The following is a 24,337-nucleotide window of genomic DNA, read 5'->3' as shown; positions in this document are numbered from 1 at the left end:
CTTCGACTAGTTCACGAATAAAGTGGTGTCGAATGTCTATGTGTTTCGTCCTGGAGTGTTGGACTGGATTTTTAGAGATGTTGATTGCGCTGGTGTTGTCACAGAACAATGTCATACTCTGTTGTTCTATACCATAGTCGATTAACATCTGACCCATCCAGAGTAATTGTGTACAACAACTACCCGCCGCTATATACTCAGCTTCAGCTATGCTGAGTGAAATCGAGTTCTGCTTTTTACTTAGCCAGGCGACTAGATTTTTTCCGATAAAGAAACATCCGCCTGATGTACTTTTTCTATCGTCAGCGTTTCCTGCCCAGTCAGCATCACTGTATCCTGCAAGATTCAGATTAGTATCATTCGAGTACCAAATACCATAATTTATCGTACCTTTAACGTATTTTATAATACGCTTTACCGCCTTTAAGTGTGACTCTTTTGGATCGGCTTGATAGCGTGCACACATCCCAACACTTACCATAATATCTGGTCGACTGGCTGTTAAGTATAGTAGACTGCCTATCAAACTTCTGTACATAGTAGAGTCTACAGACGTTCCTTTTTCATCTTTGAACAATTTTGTAGTCGTGAAGAAAAGAGTACGAGCATCTTTTGCAGATTCAAGCCCAAATTTTGATAGAAGATTTTTCGCATATTTTTCTTGTGAAATAAAAATCCCTTCTTTAGTTTGACTTACTTGTAATCCAAGAAAATAGGTTAGTTCATCTATCATGCTCATTTCAAACTCCTGTTGCATTACCTTTACAAGCTGGTCTGTCTCTCCTAGTTGTGTGTAGGGATGTCAAATGGGCCAGCCCGCTGGGTTTTGGATTAGCCCTACAGGGTTGGTGGATTTATTGGGTTGGGCTAAATGGTTTTTTATTTTTTCTTTTTAGGTTGGATTGGCCCTAACCCTAAATAACGGGTTGTTGGGCTAATCCAACGGGCTAAATAACTAAACAATATTTTTATTACAAATAGAGTAGTGACTTCCCATCTTGTGATATATATAGTGTGTGTGCGTGTGGAGAGTGTGTGTGTGTGTGTGTATATATATATATATATATATATATATATATATATATATATATATATATATATATACACACACACACACACTACACACACACTGTATATATATACTACACACACACACTGTGTATATATGTATACACACACACACACACACACACACACACACACACACATATATATATATATATATATATATATATATATATAGTATATATATATATACAGTGTGTGTGTAGTATATATACAGTGTGTGTGTGTAGTGTATACAATATATATATATATATATATATATATATATATATATATATATATATATATTGTATACACTACACACACACTGTATATATATATACACTACACACACACTGTGTATATATATATATACTACACACACACACTATATATATATATATATATATATATATATATTGTGTGTACAGTGTGTGTGTATATAATATATATATATAGTGTGTGTGTGTGTAGTATATATATATATACACAGTGTGTGTGTAGTGTATATATATATACACAGTGTGTGTGTAGTGTATATATATATACAGTGTGTGTGTAGTGTATATAATATATATATATATATATATATATATATATATATATATAGTGTGTGTGTGTGTACAGTGTGTGTAGTGTATATAAGTAGATTATTTTATATATACTATCAAATAATGTACCTTCAATACATAAATAATGTACATTTAGTATATTAAAAATGTACCTTATATTCATGGTCTACGCAAGTTGTATGGACTATGGTCCATCCAATAATGATTGGATATTACATGGGCCAGCTCAACAATCCATAAGTTGGCCCAACTCAATCCAATAACCCGATAGGGCCAACCCAATCTGCTTACTTTTTTATTGGATTGATCTTTTTGGATTTTAGCCCTGCAATTTTTTGGGCTTATTGGGCCAGCCCATTGGTTCAGGGCTAAATTGACATCCCTAGTTGCACATAGGTGTATGAATGTTTGCGAGTGGTTTTCAGGGGTATTACTACCCGTGAACTCAGATCAATGAATGTTAACAAGGCAAAATTACATGCACTATAGGTGAAAGTAGGTGCATCTATAGTTATAAGTAGTTGCACCTATAGTTATAAATAGTTGCACATATAGTTATAAGCACACCCAGGTGCATGAATGTTTGCGGAAAGTGAATACTAACTAGGCAAAATTACATGCACTTATAGGTGAAAGTAAGTGCACTTGTAAGTGATTTTACTTGCACTTCGATGTTTAATTATTTACGAAAATGCCACCGCATTTTTTTTAAGTTATTAGATCTGGACACGTGTCGCGTGTTGATTTGTTCGCATTTCCTTCCTGGGCACTTATTCGCACCTGAGTGCATCCCTATATATATATATATATATATATATATATATATATATATATATATATATATATATATATATATATATATATATATATAGAATTTGATTCATGTGAAAACACCTCTTAAAATAAAAACGTGTGGACTATTTTAGAGCGTTGGATGATGCGGTTGAATGGCTCAGATTTGGGCGTGCATCCATCTACTTTTTTGGGTGTTTTTATTTTAAGGAGGGTATTAATGTATTTTTGGTTGGAGAGTCATTGTCAGATTGGCTTTCAAACACACGCGCAAGGTGGAGACTTCTCCTACTCTTCCGGTCTTCTCTTGTCGTGCGTGGGGAGTGCGTCGAAGAGGTGCGAAAATCGCGTTGCCTTCTCTCCTTCTCGTTTTCGATCTTCATTCGCACGTTGCCATGGTTGGTGGTGGGGACCGCGACACGTTGAAGAGGGGGGGACCACCGGATGTCGGCCGAGGTTAGTCCTCTGTTTTTTTTTTTTTTTTTTCTATACTCTTTTCGGCCTTGGTTTCTATTCAAGTTTGGGGGGTTTGTTGTTTTGTGGTTGGTAGGTGTGGATTGGGGTGGGGGGCAATGTCTTTTTGCCCGATTTTGTGTTCGATTTTTGCATCTAGGGTTTGGTTTTGTACTGGTTTGTAGGGTATGGCGGGATGGGTTTTGGGGTTTGTTGGTTTGTTTCCGGGGCGGTGGGGATTTTGGTGGCTGGGTGGGGTGGCTGTGGGCGTTTTTGTGGCCGGAAGGGGTGTTCGTTTGTTTTTCCGGCCGGTAGTCTCGTTGTTGTTATTGTTGTTTTTTTTTTTTTTTAAATGTATGTTTGGTCGTATGTTATAACCACACCCTTATGAGTCTCTCTCGTTTGCAATAGCTTCTCACCGCGATATTAGATTCCATTTCAGCTTTTTGCTAACTGTGTGAATTAACAAAGAAAGAGCAGTATACTAAAACATCTTTTTGCTAACTGTGTGAATTAACAAAGAAAGGGCAGTATACTAAAACATCTTTCTGCTTCCCGTGTCAATTAACAATGAAAGAGCAGTATAATGCACATTAATAATTGTAATTGAGGGGACTACTTGTAATTGACTTAAGGTGGTCCGAATCAATTAAGTTCGCATAAATAACAAGGTTAAAATAGTAAGAGAAATAAATGTAGTAATTTTTTTTTGGATTCGGTAGGGGTGTTTATTATTCATCCGGCCGGGCAGTTTTTGTCTCTGGTTTTTTTTTTTTTTTTTTTTTTTTTTTTTTTTTTTTTTTTTTGTTAGGGGTTTTGCTTAAATGTTTGTGGAATGAGGTGTGGATTACTATGTTTTATGTTGAGTATAGATTAAACTAGTGTGGCATGCTGTTTATTAGTAGTTGAGATTATTTGGTACATATCCTTATATCTTTAGTATGCTATATAGTGTCTTGCATTTAAACTAGTGTGGCATGATACATGTATTCTATTTGATGGTGTATAGTAGTTTCTTTTTGTATTTTACTGCATTTCAGTTTTTTACTTTGTTGTTACTTGTTTTGTTGTCGGTTGTTATAATTGTGCAGGCTTTAATTGTTGTTAGTTGTTCGATGGTCGGATGATTATTTGTATTCCAAATCAGGAAATTTTGGTGGGGCGGGGGTGTGGGTGATGTTTCTGCGGGGATTGTGGGTGTGTGGTTTTGTATTGTGATTGATGTGGCTGGGTGTGGTGCTGAAGGTGTGTGGGTTGGTGTGCAGGGTTGTGTAGTGAGTAGTGTTGTTCTTTTTTCTGCAGGTAAGAAGCTTAAGGGGTTGCAGGGTGTTCCTGGGGTTGGCGTGGGGTGTGCGAGTGATGATGACTTCGTTTCACCACCGTTGGCGTTCTTGGCTAGGTTGGAGCAAGACCCGCTGTGGAATGCTCCTGAAGATTCCGCTGGTGGTGGCGAGGAGCTTGTAGAAGAGGTTTCTGAATTTTCCACTGTTAAGTTTCGGGGGCAAACTGGCGTTCTTGTTGATGCTCTTCACGATTTGTCCGTACGGCAAAAAAATGATATTAGGGGTTTAGGATTTGGGCATTTGCTGGATTTCAAGGTGTCGGAGTGTCCGCCGAGTCTGGTGCATTGGCTCTTGACTAATTTTGATGGGCAGACGCGGACGTTTGACTTGGGGGGTGGTAGGGCCCTTCCTGTGTATGAGCGGGATGTGGAGTTGGTGTTGGGGTTTCCGCGGGGTGAAATTGAGATGGTTAAGCGTGAGCGGGTGCATATTAGTAATATGCTGAAACATTGGAGGGGATTATTTGGGAAGGGGGGTTATGCGGTGCCGTTGTCCATGGTTGCAGACAAGGTTATTGGTGAGGTTGATGGTGGCGATTGGTTTAAAAGGAATTTTTGTATGTTGGTGCTGTCCACGTTGGTGTGTTGTATGAGCAATGGATATGCGAATCAAATGTATTTTGATTGGTTTGATGATGTCTCTCGGATCCATGAGTTAAATTGGTGCAAGCTTCTGCTAGATTTGTTGGTGGAGACTCAGGATGCTTGGGTTAATGGCCGTCATAAATGCTTTGTGGGTCCTGCGGAGTTTGTTGCGGTATTATTCTGTTTGTTATTTTTGTTTTTTTTTTTTAATTTTGTTTTTACTGTTTTTTTGTGTTATTTTCCTTATTTTGTTGTGCACATGCGTTCAGGTGTTTTATGTGGACCGTGTGTTGCCGTTTGAGCGTTCTGTCCCACGGCTCGTGCCTTCATTTCGCGGATGGACATCGGAGTTGCTTTTTGCGAGGGAGTCTGCGGAGATGGCTGCTGGTGGGTTTGGTCGTGGTGAGATCGAGCCTGCTGTTGTGGGGTTGAATGTGGACGGGGATGGCCCCGAGTATGGCCCTAAGGTTGGATTGCGCAGTTGTTTGTCTTGCACTCTTTTTTGTTTTAAATTTATTTTAGTTCATTACTTTATGTGCGCACTGTTGGTCTTGGTTGTGCTTACAGAATTGGATTAGTCTGATGAAGGTTTGTATGCTAATGTATGTGTTCTTTTTGTGTTCACTCTAGACGTTTGAATGTGTTGTTGGGGAGGCTGCTGCTGTTGTTGCAAGTTCCGTTGCTAGCTTGGATCAGTTGTTCAAGATGGCACGTGGTAGGGTGGTGGAGGGGGAGGTTTGTCGCCGGTTTTTTGCTCCTATTCAGGCCCGGTTGCGTGCGTTGGATGTGGATTTTCGTGACATTTCTGAGGGTGGTGGTCTCAATGATATGCCTTCGTTTAGTCTTGGCTTAACTCAAGATTTTGCTGCGGCGGGTCTCGAGGGTGGAGGTGTTGATGCGGTTGTTGGGGCGGTTAACGAAAATGCGGCGGAGTTTGGCGGTGATGATTCTGGGCCGATTAATATTATTCCTTCGGTAAGGTTTTTTGTGCTTTGTGTTGTATGTGTTTGATTTTTGGCTTTGATGTTTGGTTTGTAATCTGGTGTGGGGTTTATATAAGTTGGGTGTGTGTTTCCTTGTAGGAGGGTGCGAATGTGTGCGAGGAACCAGCTGGTTTGGGGGCCTCGGGGCAGGTTTGTTGGTTTTTTTTTTTTTTTTTTTTTTTTTTTTTTTTTTTTCTTTTTTTTTTGTCAACTGCAGTTGGATGAGTTGCTCTTTTGTGTTTTTGGCTTTTCATCGTTGTGTGTTGGAGTATGCATGCTGGTGTGCTGGTGTATGCATGTTGGTGTGCTTGTCAGTGTGGTCTATATGTTGGTTTATGTGTGGTGGTTTTTTTTTTTGTTTACATTTTTTCTATGCTATTGGTTGTAATATCTTTGGTTGTGTCTGTTGGGGTAGGGTATTGGAGATGTGATGGGTCCCGCTTCTCATGGTGGGGGTCAAGGTACTGTGTGTGCTGGGCCTGTGTGTGTTGATAATGGTGGGGGGGCTGATGTTCATGGTGGGGGCACTGAATTGGCTACTGACCCTACCTCTGACGGTCCGGAGTTTATAACGCCCACGGAGGTTTGTTTCGTTATTTTGTTCTTGCATTTTATGTGTTTGGTCAGGGTAGTACATGTTACGGTTGTTTGTTGCGCAGGTGTGTGTTGGTGGTAGTGGTTTGACTGGCCCGACGGTTTCTGGGGGGCCGGGGTGTGCGGCTCCGGTTAAACCTGTTCGTCCTAGTAAGTCTCCTGCTTCTCATATTCCGGTCGTTGCCTCTCGCCTGCAGTACCAGTCGTTCAGCGTTAGTGAGTCTGTTACGTTTCCTGTTCCTGATGTTCCAGAAGAGGCGTTAATTGTGAATTGGTTGCTTGGGGGTTCGACTGCTGACATGTTAGTTTTGTGTGTTCGTTTCTTTGTGTTCGGTGAGTCGCGTAGTTTGTATTTTTTCGTGATTGTTTGGTGTATTTGTTGCTGTAGGGGGCGTACTATATTTTCAGTCGGTGTTAGGTCTGCGACTTGGGAGAATTTGTTATCGCTTACTCCAGGGTCACAGGTTGATTGTGCAGTTATAGATGCTTGGGCTGCGGTGCTTAATTGTTTGGAGGCTACTAAGCCTCGGTCGGCCCCGTCACGCCTTTTTGTGTCTACGGCGACCACGGTTAGTTGTAGTTCCATATATTGCATTTCAATTTATATTTTGTGGGTTTTTTGGTTTACTATTGACAGGTTTTCTGTTGTGCTTGGTTGGTCGTTTTTGTTAGCTCATTACTGTTGTTGATACGTCCCGTCTATGGGATCGGAGGGTTGTGTGGTTTCGTGAGAGGTTGCTGATGGATCTTCGTTTATCACCGTATGATAATATTACGGAGATCGATATGGTATGATTGGTGTTGTTGAGTTTGGTGGTTTTTTGATGCTTTCATCTTCTCATATTTTGCGGGGATTCTATGTTCCTGCACAGTAATTTCACTTGATATTTAATGCCATTGTTGTGTGCAGATTTTTTTCCCGATTCTACGCCGTGGTCATTATTTCCTATTGTGCTTTGATTTTGTCCGTGGGCGGTATGAGATTATTGATAATGACTCTCATCCCGGTGCGAAGGCAGACAAGTATGGTCCTTGTGTTGATGTGTTGGTTAGTGCTCTTTGTATTACTTCCAAATGATTTTGTTTATCTTGTTAATATTTTTTGTATCCTTTTGGGCTTGTATCAGTTGCTATAGTTTGCATTTTTTTCTGATTTATGTTTTGTTTCTCCCAATTCCAGAAGGCAATCCTATTTGAGTTTTTTGAAGACATTTCTCCTTCAAGGGCTACTGTTTGTGCTGGTGTTGAATCCAAGCGGTTGCAGATGGGATGGCGTGATTCGCAGAATAAGATTGATTCTGGTATTTTCTTAATGCGGCACATGGGGACATTTGTTGGTCAGCGGGTTCGGGAGTGGGATTGTGGCTTAGTTAAGGGAGACAGTACGGTGTTGCATAAGTTACGGTTGCGGTACATGAATGAGTTGGTCACTTCGCGGTTTAATGTGATGAGGGAAGACAACCTCGCTCGCGCTTACCAGTCGATCTCAGTTCATCCCCCTTCCACTTAGTGCCGTTTTTTTACTTCTCTTATGGTGTGTTTTTTGGTGGTGCATGTAATGCGCACACTGTTTTTGTGTTCTGCGCTTACGGTGGTTTATTTTTGCTACTTGTGCTGGCCGCACATTTTTTGTATATTGCGCTTAACTCGTGGTTTAGTTTCGTTGTTTTTTAATTTCTGACGTGGTGCGTATATTTATTATATTAATTTTACGCGCATTTTCACAGTCGTGTGTGCTTGGTCACTGTTCTGTGTACTTATATTTTGCTCCGTGTGTTCATCCTTATGTCGCATTAATTAATTCATTTCTGTTAGTGGGCACAGTGTGCTTTGTTAGTGTGTCGGTTACCTTCGTATGTGGTCGCTGTTGGATCTTTGTGCGTCTTCATAGTATCCTATGTGTGTGTTGCCGACTCGCGTTACTCAATTCATCTTTGTTACTGTGCGCGTCATAGTTTTGAAGTGTGCTCCCCGGGGGCGGGGTTTTATGACTAATGGATGGTTGTGCGCATATAAGGTTCCCGCTGTATTTTCTTAATGCGGCACATGGGGACATTTGTTGGTCAGCGGGTTCGGGAGTGGGATTGTGGCTTAGTTAAGGGAGACAGTACGGTGTTGCATAAGTTACGGTTGCGGTACATGAATGAGTTGGTCACTTCGCGGTTTAATGTGATGAGGGAAGACAACCTCGCTCGCGCTTACCAGTCGATCTCAGTTCATCCCCCTTCCACTTAGTGCCGTTTTTTTACTTCTCTTATGGTGTGTTTTTTGGTGGTGCATGTAATGCGCACACTGTTTTTGTGTTCTGCGCTTACGGTGGTTTATTTTTGCTACTTGTGCTGGCCGCACATTTTTTGTATATTGCGCTTAACTCGTGGTTTAGTTTCGTTGTTTTTTAATTTCTGACGTGGTGCGTATATTTATTATATTAATTTTACGCGCATTTTCACAGTCGTGTGTGCTTGGTCACTGTTCTGTGTACTTATATTTTGCTCCGTGTGTTCATCCTTATGTCGCATTAATTAATTCATTTCTGTTAGTGGGCACAGTGTGCTTTGTTAGTGTGTCGGTTACCTTCGTATGTGGTCGCTGTTGGATCTTTGTGCGTCTTCATAGTATCCTATGTGTGTGTTGCCGACTCGCGTTACTCAATTCATCTTTGTTACTGTGCGCGTCATAGTTTTGAAGTGTGCTCCCCGGGGGCGGGGTTTTATGACTAATGGATGGTTGTGCGCATATAAGGTTCCCGCTGTATTTTCTTAATGCGGCACATGGGGACATTTGTTGGTCAGCGGGTTCGGGAGTGGGATTGTGGCTTAGTTAAGGGAGACAGTACGGTGTTGCATAAGTTACGGTTGCGGTACATGAATGAGTTGGTCACTTCGCGGTTTAATGTGATGAGGGAAGACAACCTCGCTCGCGCTTACCAGTCGATCTCAGTTCATCCCCCTTCCACTTAGTGCCGTTTTTTTACTTCTCTTATGGTGTGTTTTTTGGTGGTGCATGTAATGCGCACACTGTTTTTGTGTTCTGCGCTTACGGTGGTTTATTTTTGCTACTTGTGCTGGCCGCACATTTTTTGTATATTGCGCTTAACTCGTGGTTTAGTTTCGTTGTTTTTTAATTTCTGACGTGGTGCGTATATTTATTATATTAATTTTACGCGCATTTTCACAGTCGTGTGTGCTTGGTCACTGTTCTGTGTACTTATATTTTGCTCCGTGTGTTCATCCTTATGTCGCATTAATTAATTCATTTCTGTTAGTGGGCACAGTGTGCTTTGTTAGTGTGTCGGTTACCTTCGTATGTGGTCGCTGTTGGATCTTTGTGCGTCTTCATAGTATCCTATGTGTGTGTTGCCGACTCGCGTTACTCAATTCATCTTTGTTACTGTGCGCGTCATAGTTTTGAAGTGTGCTCCCCGGGGGCGGGGTTTTATGACTAATGGATGGTTGTGCGCATATAAGGTTCCCGCTGTGCGCGCATTCGTTCGTTGAGTGTTCGTTACTGTGCGCGTCATGCTGCTTTTGTGTTCGTTTTTTTTTTTACTTTTTATTTTTTTACCCAGAAAATAGTTATTTGCCCCCCATGCGTTGTTCGTTGGCTGTTGGGTATTTTTATGTGCGTATGCAGGCCATAAAAATGTTTGTTTCATAGAAGTATGTAAACATGGTTCGTAAATGTAAACATAATTATATTATTTCATCTGTTGTTGTATTCAACTACTACAATCTTTGTCTTATGCAAGTTTAGCTGGACAGGTGCGGCTGTTGTGCCCTGGGAGATCGCATATGTTGCATGTTCTTTCCTTTCTCTTTTGGTTGTTCGTGGCGGCTTTTTCTCGGTTGCTTTTGAGTCTCTTCCCACTCCCTTTGTTCTTTGCAACTTGGGGGGGTTTTATTTGTATGTCGCTCGGTTTGCTTGATCCGACTAGTCTTTCAAACACGGATTCATTGTTCAGACCCCCTTGTGTTTGTTGCCTTTCGTTTTCTAGGCCCTTCTTGAGTTGTTGCAATGTTGCCAACATTTGGTCCATCTTTTCTGGCCAACCATTCACTAATCCCATGCAGTTGTAGAATTCATTCCATAGTTGATTTGCAACTTGTGTTGTTTCATTTGCCTTGGATTTGGGTGTTCTTTTTGCCCATGGGACATCATATATTGGGTGTGCACATGCGTCTCGTGTCCATCGTGGGATGATATACTGTTGTGGGATTTTTTCATACCCTTTTGTCTTCATCACTTGTAGCACATGCTTGCAGAGTAGACCGACACGATTGAATTTCTTGCATGCACACTCTATTAGCTTCGTGCTTGGGATTTCTGTTACTTCAAACAGTCTTCCACCAGTTTCTTCAACTTTGTAAGTCCATATGTCACCTACGTTATTCTTGTCGGTAATGTGGCAGTTGAAGCTGGCATCCCATACCTCTTGTTGGAATTCATAGAATATATTAACGGTGTAAACTATAGCAGCGTGCTTTTCAATACTCAGAGGGGTTTTAGTTTCAGGGTACGAACCTTCATTTTCTGCGTTGAGTTTTGATTGTCTATGCCTTTGTTCTCCAATGGCACTGTTGTATTGTGCCATAAATTCTACCAAACTGCTATGGTGGTTTGTAAATTTACCGAAGTAGTTGTTTTCTGATTCTGACCGTGATGTGGTCCTTAGTAGACCTCCCATCGGTAAGTCATTGAAGTATGCAGGTATCCATGATGCACGTGCATCGTACAGTTGGGCAAACCACCGGTGTTCTTCAAGATTGTAGTTCCTCATTAGTGTTGCCCATCTTCGCTCAAATTCATCAACCGTTAATGTGTCATCCCATACGGTGTTATTTAGTTCCTTTTTGAAGTCTGCGTTGTGCAACAATGCAACCCCCACCTTCTCCCCAACTTTTGACATGATGTGCCACATACAGAATCTATGCCTTGTTGTTGGCATAATGTGTGGTACTACTATTTTTAGTGCTGGATCTTAGTCAGTTGTAGTACATCTTGGTGTGTATTCCATTGCAGTTTTGAACTTCGTGACTAGCCACTCATATGACTCTACATCTTCTTTCGCAATCAACCCGGCCCCGAATGTTATGCACCTTTTGTGGTTATCAACCCCTGTGAAAGGGACGAACACTAACTTGTACCTGCAGTGTAAACATGATTGTAATTAGTTTTAACCATACTTATAGTAAACTGCCTACTAATATTCTGCACGCTGGTGCGCACGGTGATTTTCAATGTTCAGCACGCCCTTTACCCCCTCTTTGCTGCTCACCGCGCACACCATTTATACGTCTTATGCTCAGTAGGCGGTCAAAATATTTAAAAGCTAATACGATGTCCACCTGTTTGTACTGTATGTGGCGTCGAATGACATGACATCGCCGCAATATGCATAATTCCTTCGACATTCGGCGTCCGCCCAGAATAACCTTGTTAATTGTGCTTCTTCGTCTATGTCGAAATCGAAATAGAAGTCCGGGTTATCCTCTTTTCTTTTGAACATGTCTTCAATCACCATTTGGGCGTCGGCCTCAGCTATATAGGCCAATAGGTCCCGTCTAAAATTGCAAAAGTCGATGCATGTTGCTCCTACATCTGTAAAACTCCCCACCATCTCTTTGAACAATCTGAAAGCTTTTGTGGGTCCGATATTTGCCTTTGCACAGTGAGCCAGAAAGGTTTTGTGGCCGATGTCAAGTTGCCTATTTATCTTTAAAAAAGGTTTAGCCGCATCTGAGCATAAACAATGGGTATGTCTTAGTTGGATTGCATGTACTTTATATCCGCCTTTGTCACTCTTTGTCATTACCATGCGTGCCTTACAGCCTATCCTGTTGGACACTCTCCGCCGTCTCTGCTTTACTGTTGAGCTATTGTTGGGTTCCTTCCGTTCAGCCTTGTAACCCTCGCGTGAGCACAGCATGTATTTTATTGACACTTGCCCGAATCGATTCTTGCGTTTTGATCCATGCCTAACATCAAATCCGGCAACCTTAGCATACTCCTCGTAGAATTGAATTCCGTCTTCAACTGTTTTGAATCGCTGTCCTTCGAACGGTGTTTTTTCTTTTGTTGTTGGTGGTGTCCAGTATTTTGTTCCATCGTCATGTATTTCCATTTCGCATTCCATTTCGTGCTGTGCACGGTGGGCGTCACCTGCTCAACATAACAATTATATATTTCAGTTTTCGTGGAGTAATGAGTGATGTGCTTCACTGTGTAATTGTGGTGCAATTTGGGGTCTATGTTATGTGCATGCTTGGTTTATTACTGTGCGCCTGTGTGCCCGGCTTTCCATTTTCGTGTGCTCACATGTCCCAACATATGCACTGTAAGTACACATGTTTTTTTTTTATGTGCACGTCACTATTTAACTGTGTGCTTAGTTCTTCATTTTCTGCAACTCTCATGTGCTCTCAGTTTTAATCTAGTGTGCTTATGCTGGGTTTCCCGTAACTGCTATTTGCACTGGGTTTCCCCGTTAAATTTTCATATATTTCAGACAGTAATAGCTTCCTATTCACTAATACAGTTATGCTCATACTTTCAACAAATAACCACTGTAATGCAACCGTATATATTTCAAACAGTAATATCTTCTAATTCATGAATTCGCCCTTGATCATACCGTTCAATGACAAAGCACGTTAATGGAACCCTAAATATTTCAAATTAGCTTCTTACTCATGAATACACGTATGCTCATATTTTTCAAATTGTAAGCACGGTGTGCTTTGCTCTATAAATAATCGTATTTCGGGGTTTACCTGGGAATGCTGTGCACGGGCTGTTCTCCATGGCCGTCTCCTTCAAATTGGGCCGGTGTCTCTTCTTTTGCACGGTGGTATGGGTTTTGCTGGTTTTTGGTGCCGGGATGGGAGTGTTCTATTTGGAGGAGGATGTCTAATTATACTGTAATTAAACTCCTTTAATTTAGGCAGAGTAGTGTAATTGTGTTTTAACCTTAATTAGGATTTAATCAATTTGTCTGATTTGCCCTTTTCACATGCTATGTTAGGTTGGCGTGAATTATTGCATATTACATCCAAACCATTAATCTCATCTAATCTAATGGCTTATATTTGTCCACAGGTTTGTATTTTAATGGTGTTTGCATGTGAATGCAACCCTATATATATATATATATATATATATATATTAAATACTAAAAGCAATTAAGGAAAATATTACCATTTGAACAGAGTGTTGGCCGTTTGTGTTTGAATGTTCTGTGAGTATCCACAATTTGGAAGTCCAGTGCTATGGATTATTGACCAATCAAATGGCTACATCACTGTAAACAAATAATACAAAGTCCATATTAGTCATACCAGTGAAAGTTAAGTAATTAAAGAAACCATAAACCAAATTCCTCTTGGCTATGAATTCTTGGAATTTTTAAAAAATGTGTTCAGATATATTTATTTATGAAGATAGTAGCGAAGTTATTGATGAGATTAATATGTATTATGATTGCCGATATATTTCTCCGTGTGAAGCTGTGTGGCGTTTGTTCAGCTATGACATCCAGTTCCGTAATCCCTCTGTAGAACGGTTAAGCTTCCATCTGCCGAATGAACAAAGCATTGTTTTTTATGATGACTTATCTATTGAGAATGTGCTTGAAAGACAAACAATTAAGAGTATGTTTTTAGCATGGTTTGAAGCTAATAAGAGGTATCCCCGAGCTAGGGAATTGACCAATAGAGAAATGCCTCATTGTTTCGTGTGGAAAAGAAAATAACGTCAATGGCAACCAAGAAGATGTGGTTTTGCTATAGGCCGTATGTTTTATGTGCCACCTGGTACTGGTGAGATCTTCTATCTTAGGTGTTTATTGAATTTAGTTCGTGGTCCAATATCTTTTGAAGAGATTCGCAATGTTGATGGAATTCAATATTCATGTTTCCGTGATGCGTGTTATGCTCGTGGTTTGATTTGTGATGAGAAGGAATATGTTGATGCAATACTTGAAGCAAGTCATTGGTCCACTGCCTCAGCTCTTCACCGTTTATTCGTGACTTTGTTAACGTCTAATTGTTTATGCCAACCTGAAAAACTTTGGGATGTTGTTTGGCCACTTCTGTGTGATGATGCAGAGTTCAATCAGCGACGAGAGTTACAAAATCCAGGTAAATTTGTATTCACGAAATGCCTAATTAAAGTATCTATTGTATGATATAATTATTGATTATAACATTTTTTATACTACTAAACATTAATATTAGTTTTTTTCACATGAGAATTTGTTGCATACAAATGGTGATCCAATCCAAGGAATTGTGGAAAGTACATTTCCTATGTTTCGAGAACAACATGACGCTGATTATTTAATTAGTCGAGTAATTTTGGCCCCAACTCTTGAAGTTGTAGACGAAGTTAATGCGTACATGACCAACTTGAATGTTGCCGAGTGTAGGACCTATTTTAGTTCTGATTCGGTCTGCCCCACTGAGAGTACCTCTGATGTTGTGGCTGGGTTACACACTCCGGAGTTATTGAACGGGCTAAAATGTTCTGGGTTACCAAATCATTGCTTAACATTGAAGATTGGGTCTCCTGCTATGTTGTTGCGAAATATTGACCCTTCAGCTGGGTTGTGTAATGGTACACGGTTAATTATTACAAGATTAGCAGACCACGTTGTTGAAGCAAAGCTCTTATTTGGCAATGCAGCAGGCTCCAAAGTTCTGATCCCGCGTCTGTCCCTAACACCATTTGACAGTACATTGCCCTTCAAATTTTAAAGGAGGCAGTTCCCGCTTATGCTGTCCTATGCAATAACAATAAATAAAAGTCAAGGACAAACGCTTTCTACTGTTGGCCTACTTCTGAGAAAACCTGTTTTTGTACATGGCCAGCTATATGTTGCATTGTCTAGAGTCAGTTCACCAAGAGGGCTTAAGTTACTCATTCGCAACGAAGATGAAAAGTGTGCTTCTTCAACGATGAATGTTGTGTACAAAGAAGTGTTTAATAATTTATAATTTATAACAACTACATATTATTAAATCTTTGTTATAAATTGCATGTTATTTTGGTGACATTAGTACTTATTTAATATTTTTGCAATCGTATATGTACAATTATGTGTAACTATATACTTGTCTATGTGTGTGTGTGCATATATATATATATATATATATATATATATAACTATTTATGAATTTCTTTATTTATTTTCATACCGTGCAATGCACGGGTGGAGTACTAGTTAAAAATAAAACGAACCACATTTCTTATGTCTTCATTGTTCTCATCGATCAAAATCAATTCTTTTCATTTGTCCCAATTGACAATTGTTGTCGATCTGCAATTAAATTCTACAATAAGAGATTAAAGAAAATTATTATTATGAATATTAAATAATATTTAAAAATAAAGAAATTTAAATGGAACTATAAAATAAGTTCATACTACATACCATATTTTTATTTTTCAATGCACAAGTACGCTTGGTATGCCCTTTCTTTTTTAGAGTTGAACATGTAATTCCATTACTTTTAAGCTCTAAAGCTCCTTTCATTCTGATAGACCGAGGACGACCTTTAGTAGTCACACGAGGAGGATCACGCATTGCTACATTATTATCATCATCATCTTGATGACTTATCATGCTTGTCAAACAACCAGTGGTACTAGTCATGTCATCATCAATCTTCAATGCATCTAACTTTTTGAATAAACATTGCAAGCATTCTATTGTGGTGTCATAATGCTTTTTTGAACGTGAAGCTTTTTCAGAAAGTTGTAATGAGTGAACCATGATATTATTAAACAATGATGTTGAACACATATTGTAACTACTCATATCTTCTTCATTTGATGTGCTTGTAATTTCTCCTTTTTTGGCATCTATTGTCCACTTTTTTAAAATGTAGTGCATAGGTAAAGAATATACATTTTTCTTGATAAGAACCATCAACTGGTGTCTACAAAGGATGCCCAAAAATTCAAACATGTGACATGAGCACTCTATCGTTGTTGACGAACTCATGAATGTCACTATGTACTCTGGTTTTTCTTTGTCAAACTCATGCACCCTATATACAGACTCATGCTCAATAGTAATAATTTTTTCTGCAACAAATTGCTGAGAATGAATCAATTCGTCTTGAAACATTCTAAACATCTTTCTTGTATAAACCTTTGAAGCTTCTTCCTCCATTGGATACAATGTTTTTAAGATAGGTTTTGAATTCAATGTTTTGAAGGTTTTCTCCCTTTCTTTATTGTACCTTGCGTCAAGAGCCTTGTCATATTGAACAACAAACTTACTTATTGGTGTATTAGCATTTATATAATCTTTATTTAATGTACTTATTCATACTTTCACTTCTTTGAGTAGTAGACATTCCAGCACAAAAACTAGTACGTACATAAGCAGGAATCCATTTTTCACGAATGGAATACAACTTCTCAAGCCAACTATTTCCTCGTAAAGCATAATTGTCAAGAATTTTTTTTTCCCATTCTACTTCAAAAAACAAGCACATGACTATGATCTTTAGTAAATTTAGATATTACCCATTTGTCTTCGTCTTTTCTAGATACATAAATCATGGCTTTGCATCCCATGCGTGTTTTATCATATGGAGGTTTTTTCCTGTTGTCTCGCTCTAAATATTTTTTGCACGGTAACCTTGCTTTGAACAAACAAACTCTTGTCCAATAACCATTTGATTCTTTCTAGACTTTACTATGCGGCTTTTGCGAATTCCAAGACCTTCATATTTTGCATAATTAGTATAGCACATTAAAGCATCATCTAGTGATTGAAACTCCATTCCAATACATAACTCTATTGCGTCATTATTCACATCACTCTTCGCATCCGCATTGGCATTTTGTTCGATCTCACCTATATTAAATTCACCATTATTCACCAATTCATCATGATTGCTTTCACTCAATTCTGTAGTAATTTCACAACCATGATCTTCAATTTCGACTATATTATGGTCTTTATCATGGAAAGTAGCCATTATTAATCTATAAAGAAATATATAAAGGGATTAGAACACAAGTAAACCCATGAATAGTAGTATATTCTAGGTTAAAGATTATTGTCACCAAGCAGAAAAATAGTAAAAAGAGAAAACATATGAGAGATGAACAATATAGTCATTACAATGTTCGATCATCATTCTTAGCCACTAACAAAATTATGCATATTATGCTCTTAAAATTTAAAACCCAAAACCCATAAATCAAGTTACAAACTCAACCTTTCCACTTTATATCAAAATTAAAGTATAGATTTTTAGAGTTTACAAATTAAAAAAATAAAATAAAATAAAAATCAATAGCTTAAAAGATAATTTCAACAATAAAAAAATAGATATAAACAACAACTTACCGAAAAGAACTCTTTACTAATAATACAGATAAAGATTCTGACAAAGAGAAAAGATTGACAGGTTGGGTTCTTTTGAAAGAGAAAATTTGGATTTTGATGAATATATATTCTTACAAGATGTTGCAATTGTTTCTAATAGTGACTAAGGTTGTAATTTAAATTTAAGAGTTTAGGGGTTTAAATAGATTTAGGAGTTAAGATAGATATAGGAAATTCGATGGGTTTTGTTAATTAAAATTTAAAAATTCATAATTATAAATATAATAATTTACATATCAATTACAATTCTTAATTTAGAATTCTTTAATTTTAGTGTCCAGAAAAAGAATAGGAATTTATTTGTTTATTAGAATGCTTTTAACAGATTTTCAAAATAAAATAAAATTGCTTTAACGGGTTGGGTTGGATGGGATATTAATATTAATTCAAAATTATTAATAATTAGATAATTAGTAAGTAATAAGTATGTTTTTAGAAAAATAGATATATTTTGTTAATTAGAAATAAAAGAGTTTCTTAAAAAAAAATACAAGTCGTAGATATTTTGTAAAAAAAGATCCGATTAATATTGAATTTATTTTTAATGATGTGTCATCTCCTCCTTCACCGCCGATGTAAAGCGTCTATAGGTGCATCAAATATTAATCCTTTTCCTAATTCAAACCTTAATCAAAATTCTGCGGACAAAATAAATCCACTGCCAGCACACAATATTTTCCTAATAAAGCAGCTTTTCCACCGCACACTGTTCGCTATATTTTCTTCAAAGTCGAAGTCGGAGCCGAGAAGTGCAAACTCAACGACGCAGTTTTCTGACTGTCTCGCCCACACTGCCCAGCCATAGCGAAGGTTTGGAGTTTGGATTCTCAAGAGTAGCTGTTCGCGCCGCACATCAGCCTAAAAATCGAGGTATTTAATTTGAGCATACGCAAATTAGCAAAATTAGGGATTTAGGGTTCTAGCGGTAATCTGCAATCACAAATTCACAAGTTGTTTAATGCTTGTATAGTTGTATTGTCGAATTTGTTGGCGACTGGGCAACGGATTCACCCTTTGAGCTCCCTGAGGAATTTCATTATCTCTGTAATTTCTCAGCTCACAAGGTTGCTTTTACTGCCTTCAATGTGAGTTTTCAATTGATTCTTTATTATTTACACTATTGGGATTTCCTCTTCTTTCTTTTTGCTGGTTTAATTATGTGGGGGAGGATTATTGATATTATATGTCTTTACAAATAAATAAATAAACAATCTGCTGCCTTCCCCTGTGTGTATGTATACATTCTTCCGCCTTTCCTTTCAATCCCAGACACTAACTTCATACTGTGATTATAATCTTTAGGGATTAATGTTCAATAGATGTTCGTAGTGCGATTGAAATTGATTTCGATATATGATTTATTTGTGTTTTCTACTCTGCAATTTTTCATCCTTTTGTGTTGCAATTTAATTGCTATCGCGGTATCACCAAGTGCACTCATTTTAGGATATTGTTTTAACTTTAATTTGTTTCTTCTTTAAATTGCATATGTTGAAGTTATGTAAATGATGTCGGGAAGAGATCGAATCAGTCAACTTCCTATAGAAATACTTGACAATATTTTGGGATTTTTGCCGATCGTAGAAGCTGCTAGAACTGCCGTTTTGTCTACCATTTGGAGAGATTGTTGGTCCAGTCTCACACAGCTTAACTTTGATGATAAGTTCTTTGCTTATGTTGGGGAAAAATATTCTGGCAGTTATAATCGCACATCAACCTGTATGTATGTAATCAACAAAGTTCTCATGCGGCACCATGGACCTATTCGGAAATTTGCCTTGGTTTTTGATTGTGACTCACCAATCATGAGTGATACGCATGGTTCTCGAAAATTTGACTTCGATCAATGGTTCCTTTTTATCACTCAAAAAGGTGTTGAAGAAATGAACTTTACTTTTCGAACAGAGTTTGGTCCAAATAGATGCTTCGGGCTCCCAAATTGCATATTATCTTGCTCAACTCTCAAGAGGTTGGATCTCTGCGGAGTAATATTTCCACCAACAATAAATGCCCCTTTCGTATTTCCGAATGTCACTTCACTTAGTTTTGATGTCGTTATCTTTAGTGCTATTAATATGAATTGTGTTATAGATGTTCCTATGCTTGAGACTCTTTCATTCAACAATTGTGTAAATACATCATATTTCAACATTAAGGCTCCCAGGCTTGGCAGTTTAACACTCCAGTATTATTGCAATGATGACGATATCGACGATTATGTTCCTATTCTCCCGGTTAGCTTGGACTTGTCATTTATTCATACTCTTTGTTTGGATTTCAATTTCAAGCCTTTCAAGGTATATTAGCCAGTACTTTCTTCCTTATTTTTTGCGGACTATTATTTATTTGAAATATATTTTATGAACTAATCCGTTTTATATATCTTTTTGTTTCCAAGCTTTTTGCCAGCGAACTTACTAGATGGGGACCTGAACTAAATGTGGAATGCGTGGAGTTATACGATGTCAATGTTCTTTATGATGATGACTTCTCTTCATTTATTCATTCATTACTAATATGTCCGAAATTACGCAAGCTTGACATATATCATTTATACGTAATCTTCATTTTCATTGATAGATTATTTAATGAAATTCTACTTGTTCTATTATTGTTTCGCATTACTTAATACAAGGTTATACCGGTGTAAAAGATGAATTGATTGAGGCTTTTTTTTTTTTTTGAAGTTTTATGCAGAAATCTCTAGATCTATACTTTGGGAGGAACTTCAAAGTGCAGCTAAAGTGCTTAAAATGCTTCACACTTTTAAGCTTAGATTATTCAATGGGTCAAGGTTTGAATTGCAATTCATCGAGGTGCTACTTGCTTGCTTTCCCGCACTTGAAAAGGTTGTCATTATTCGCCATATGGAGTTTGATTCCAATGAGGAGTTTGAAATCATGCAAAAGTTTTTTCATTTTCCTCGTGCATCAAAGAAAGCAAAAATTGTTTACATATAAGCATCTTATTATATTTTTGTTGAATTAATATATGCATCTCCTTGATTCACTCTTTGAGTTCAATATTTTGTAATGTACTAATGGTTAACTCGAGTATCCTTACTATTTGAATCTTCGAGAACACTACCCTTTTTTGGTTTTGAATTAATCTTATGGTTGCTAGCTAGTTATCTACAAATATGCCAAAGGGAATGGACCTATTTTGTTGTGCTTTATAAAAAAGTTAAAAATATAAGAATTTTTATTTTCAATAATGACATAATGCATCATTCCTCCAAGATAGAACTCTAACAAGCCAGACAGCTGAAAAAAGAAAAAGAAAAAAAATATGGTGTTGATGAAATCAATCTTTCTTGTTCAGTAAAAGGATACAGGGTGCCGAATTGTATATTTTCCTTCCGAACGCATAAGAGATTTAGGGTGTGTTTGGTTCGTACATGAAAATTGGAATCGGAATGTGAATCAAATATTTTGTAATGGTAATGAGTTTTGGTGAAAGTATTTTGCATGTTTGGTAGTAGGGTGAAATTTGAATGATTTTTTTTTTTTTTTTGAATGATTATCATTATTGTTGTTTGATTATGTATGATCCTATAATGGGAATAAATGTTTTAAAAATACAATTACAAAAATCAAGACAAATTATTTTAATATAAAGACATCCAAAACATCACTATGAACAAAAAAATAAAATAAAATAAAAAATCTAAAAGCACTAATCTAAACTTAAAAATCAAATTACCAATTAAAAAGAAAATAATGGAATGAAACCCTTATTTTATTAGGGAATGAGTTTTCTAATTAAGGGGTAATCAAATCTCATAATAGTGTTCTAAAAACCTATTGACTAAACAATAATAATGACTTTGATTTCCATTTCGAATAGCTAAACCCCTAAACCAAACACAACCTTAGTCTTTCTAAAATCTGTATGAACTAGTGAATGCTTATTGTGAATGTCACATCACTTTATCCAGGGACGGAGCCAGATATTCGGTTGAGGGGGCGAAGAAGTAAGGACGGATTTAAAAAAAAAAATTCAGTAAAAGCGAAACATTAAAACAAAAGATATAATTTTTTTTTTAAAAAAAATACCTAAGAAATATAATTGTAAATATTGTTGGATATGGACCAAAAATAAAACACATCGAAACTTTATAAAATATTCATAACAAAATATAAAACATAATTAATTTGATAAAATAATTTGAATAGAAAAAAACATTATAAAGTACACATTATATGTGTGTGTATTAAATATTAAAAAAAACTATTAAAAATGTGACTGTATTGAAGGTACAGGGAAAGGAGTAAAAAAAAAAAGAGACTGTGTTGAAGCCAAAATGATAAATATAAATAGAAATTTTAACAAAAGGACTGAAGTGTGTAAAACCATTAAAGTCTGAAGATTAAATTGAGCACAAAAAGTTATTTAGGATTAAATTGGGTGTTAACTCAATGTTTATTTATGAAATAAGTATTTTCTTTAAAGTCACCTGCAGGCTGCACTAGTAGGTACGACTGCGGTTATGCTCGATTCGGTTCCGATTTTCGTTTCGAATTGCCAGTTCGGACTTTTTTTTTTTTTTTTTTTCCTTTTTTCTAAATTATATTCCTTATTTTTAAAATAATCCAAAATCAACAAATATTTTATTTTTTAGAATTTTTTCATCCTAATTTTTTTAAAAAATGGTTATATCAAATATTTAAATATTAAAGTTAAACTAAAAAAAAAAAAAAAAAAAAACTGAACTTGCATTTAATTTTAAAATCTATTTTACTTTTTTTTTTTTCTACTTTGGAATCGTAAGTGGCCAGTTCCGGTTCTAATTCTCAATTTTAAAAAATCGAAACCACAACCTTTTTTGAGTCCCGATTTGGTTTCTACAGTGTCCATTTTAGTTTGAACTAGGTAGTTAACTGTGGTCATCCCTATAGCATTAGTTATCAAGATTCAAGAGTTAATTGATGATAGATTGATGCAAATTATACCATGGATTAGGTCCACCTAATATTGTAGACTACAATCCAAAATAACATTCAGATTATTTATCTTTAATTTATTTATCGACACATAATTTATTCCACCTGAGGTCCTTTGTCTTTGGTATTAATTTCAAATTTAGTCTCAGACTATCATTTTTGTCATTTAAAATCCCAGACTATTACTTTTTTGGATACTTTTATGGCCTGTTTGGTTCACGGCCACCACCATCGCCGCCGCCACCAGAACCACCGCCACCACCACCACCACCACCCCAGCACCACCACCACCACCACCGTCGCCCCACCACTGCCACCGCCACAACCACCACTGCCACCGCCACAACCACCACTACCACCCGAGCACCACCACCACCGCCACCACCATCGTCACCACCACCTCCACCATCACCACCACCACCGCCACCGCCACCACCATCATCGCCACTATCACATATTTTTATAAGGGTATTTATGTCTTTTAAAACATATTTCATTTCTATTCCTTCAATCAACCAAACACTGTAATATAATTCCTAAAGTCTATTCCTTCCGCGAACCAAACAATATAATACAATTCCTATTCTATTCCTTGCCTATTCAATTCCTTATGGAATAGCATTCCTATTACCTCAAAATTCATTCCGTGAACCAAACGTGCTGTTAGTCCTTCTCATTACTTTTCTTATTTTTAGTAAGGGCATTTTTGTCTCTTCATATTTTTCTTTTGTTATTTTTTCAGTTTTAACAAGTTTAATTGGTTTAGGACTTTACTAAAAACTAGTTGAAAAATATGGTTACTAAAAATCAGAGGTTACCTAAAGTCCTAAACCAATTAAACCGGTTGAAACCAAAAAAATAACAAAAGAAAAGTATGAAAAGACAAAACTGTCCTTATTAAAAATAGGAAAAGTCATGAGTAGGACTAAAAGTATCCAAAAAATAATAGTCTGAGATGTTAAATGACAAAAACGATAGTTTGGAACTAAATTTGAAATTGTCACCAAAGACAAATGACCTCTGGTGGAATTAACTCATTAAAAATATTAACTGGAAATGATGGATTATATGAACCCGGGGGTCCGGATTATACAACCCGTATATGAAATGGAATATAAAGAACGAATAATAAAAGGTAAATATTATATTAATTGGACATAAAATGTTATTACAGAGGTTCGGGACGTGTAATAACGTTGTAAGTGTTGTAGGAAAAATACGAGATGCTTCAATAGGACACCGGGGGGTGTTTTTATACCCCCCCCCCCCCCCCGCCGGACCGGGCCCGGGTCACGCGGGAGGAGCCGCGGCCCGCGCCGCGGACTCGCTCCACGCGAAGACCCGGTCCTTGGCGGAGCGCGGAGCTCGGCCAAGGTGTCGGCCATGGGCTCGGCCAAGCCCGCCGAGCCAACCTCACGCCAGGCCGACCCCGGGGTGGCCGACCCCGCGTAGGCCGACCCCGGGGTGTGCCGGCCGACCCCGGGGCGCTGAGCCCATGTTGGCCGACCCCGGGGTGCCGAGCCCATGTTGGCCGACCCCGGGGTGGTTCGTCACTCCGTGCGCGTAGTAGCCGAGGACCCCGTGACAGTAGCCGAAGACCCCGTGGTAGTAGTCGAGGACCCCGGGAG

The 24,337-nt window shown here is 37.8% G+C and overlaps 2 protein-coding genes across 2 annotated transcripts; one reads left to right on the top strand and one right to left on the bottom strand.

Annotated features, from left to right (window-relative positions):
- Window positions 1-10,104: 10,104 nt before the first annotated feature.
- On the bottom strand, window positions 10,105-11,271 carry LOC109188692 (protein FAR1-RELATED SEQUENCE 5-like). The gene has a single exon (XM_019339323.1). It carries the CDS (start codon window positions 11,269-11,271, stop codon window positions 10,105-10,107), a length of 1,167 nt encoding a protein of 388 aa, XP_019194868.1.
- Window positions 11,272-14,758: 3,487 nt separating this feature from the next.
- LOC109188691 lies at window positions 14,759-20,822 on the top strand. The gene is made up of 6 exons (XM_019339322.1): window positions 14,759-15,068; window positions 15,171-15,300; window positions 18,737-18,851; window positions 19,923-20,063; window positions 20,165-20,323; window positions 20,454-20,822. Exons 1-6 carry the CDS (start codon window positions 14,759-14,761, stop codon window positions 20,724-20,726), a joined length of 1,128 nt encoding a protein of 375 aa, XP_019194867.1. The 3' UTR covers window positions 20,727-20,822.
- Window positions 20,823-24,337: the final 3,515 nt, after the last annotated feature.

This window comes from Ipomoea nil, unplaced genomic scaffold (genome assembly GCF_001879475.1).
Source record: "Ipomoea nil cultivar Tokyo-kokei standard unplaced genomic scaffold, Asagao_1.1 scaffold1474, whole genome shotgun sequence".
NCBI classification, from domain to species: domain Eukaryota; kingdom Viridiplantae; phylum Streptophyta; class Magnoliopsida; order Solanales; family Convolvulaceae; genus Ipomoea; species Ipomoea nil.
This window is presented reverse-complemented; position numbering and strand designations above follow the sequence as displayed.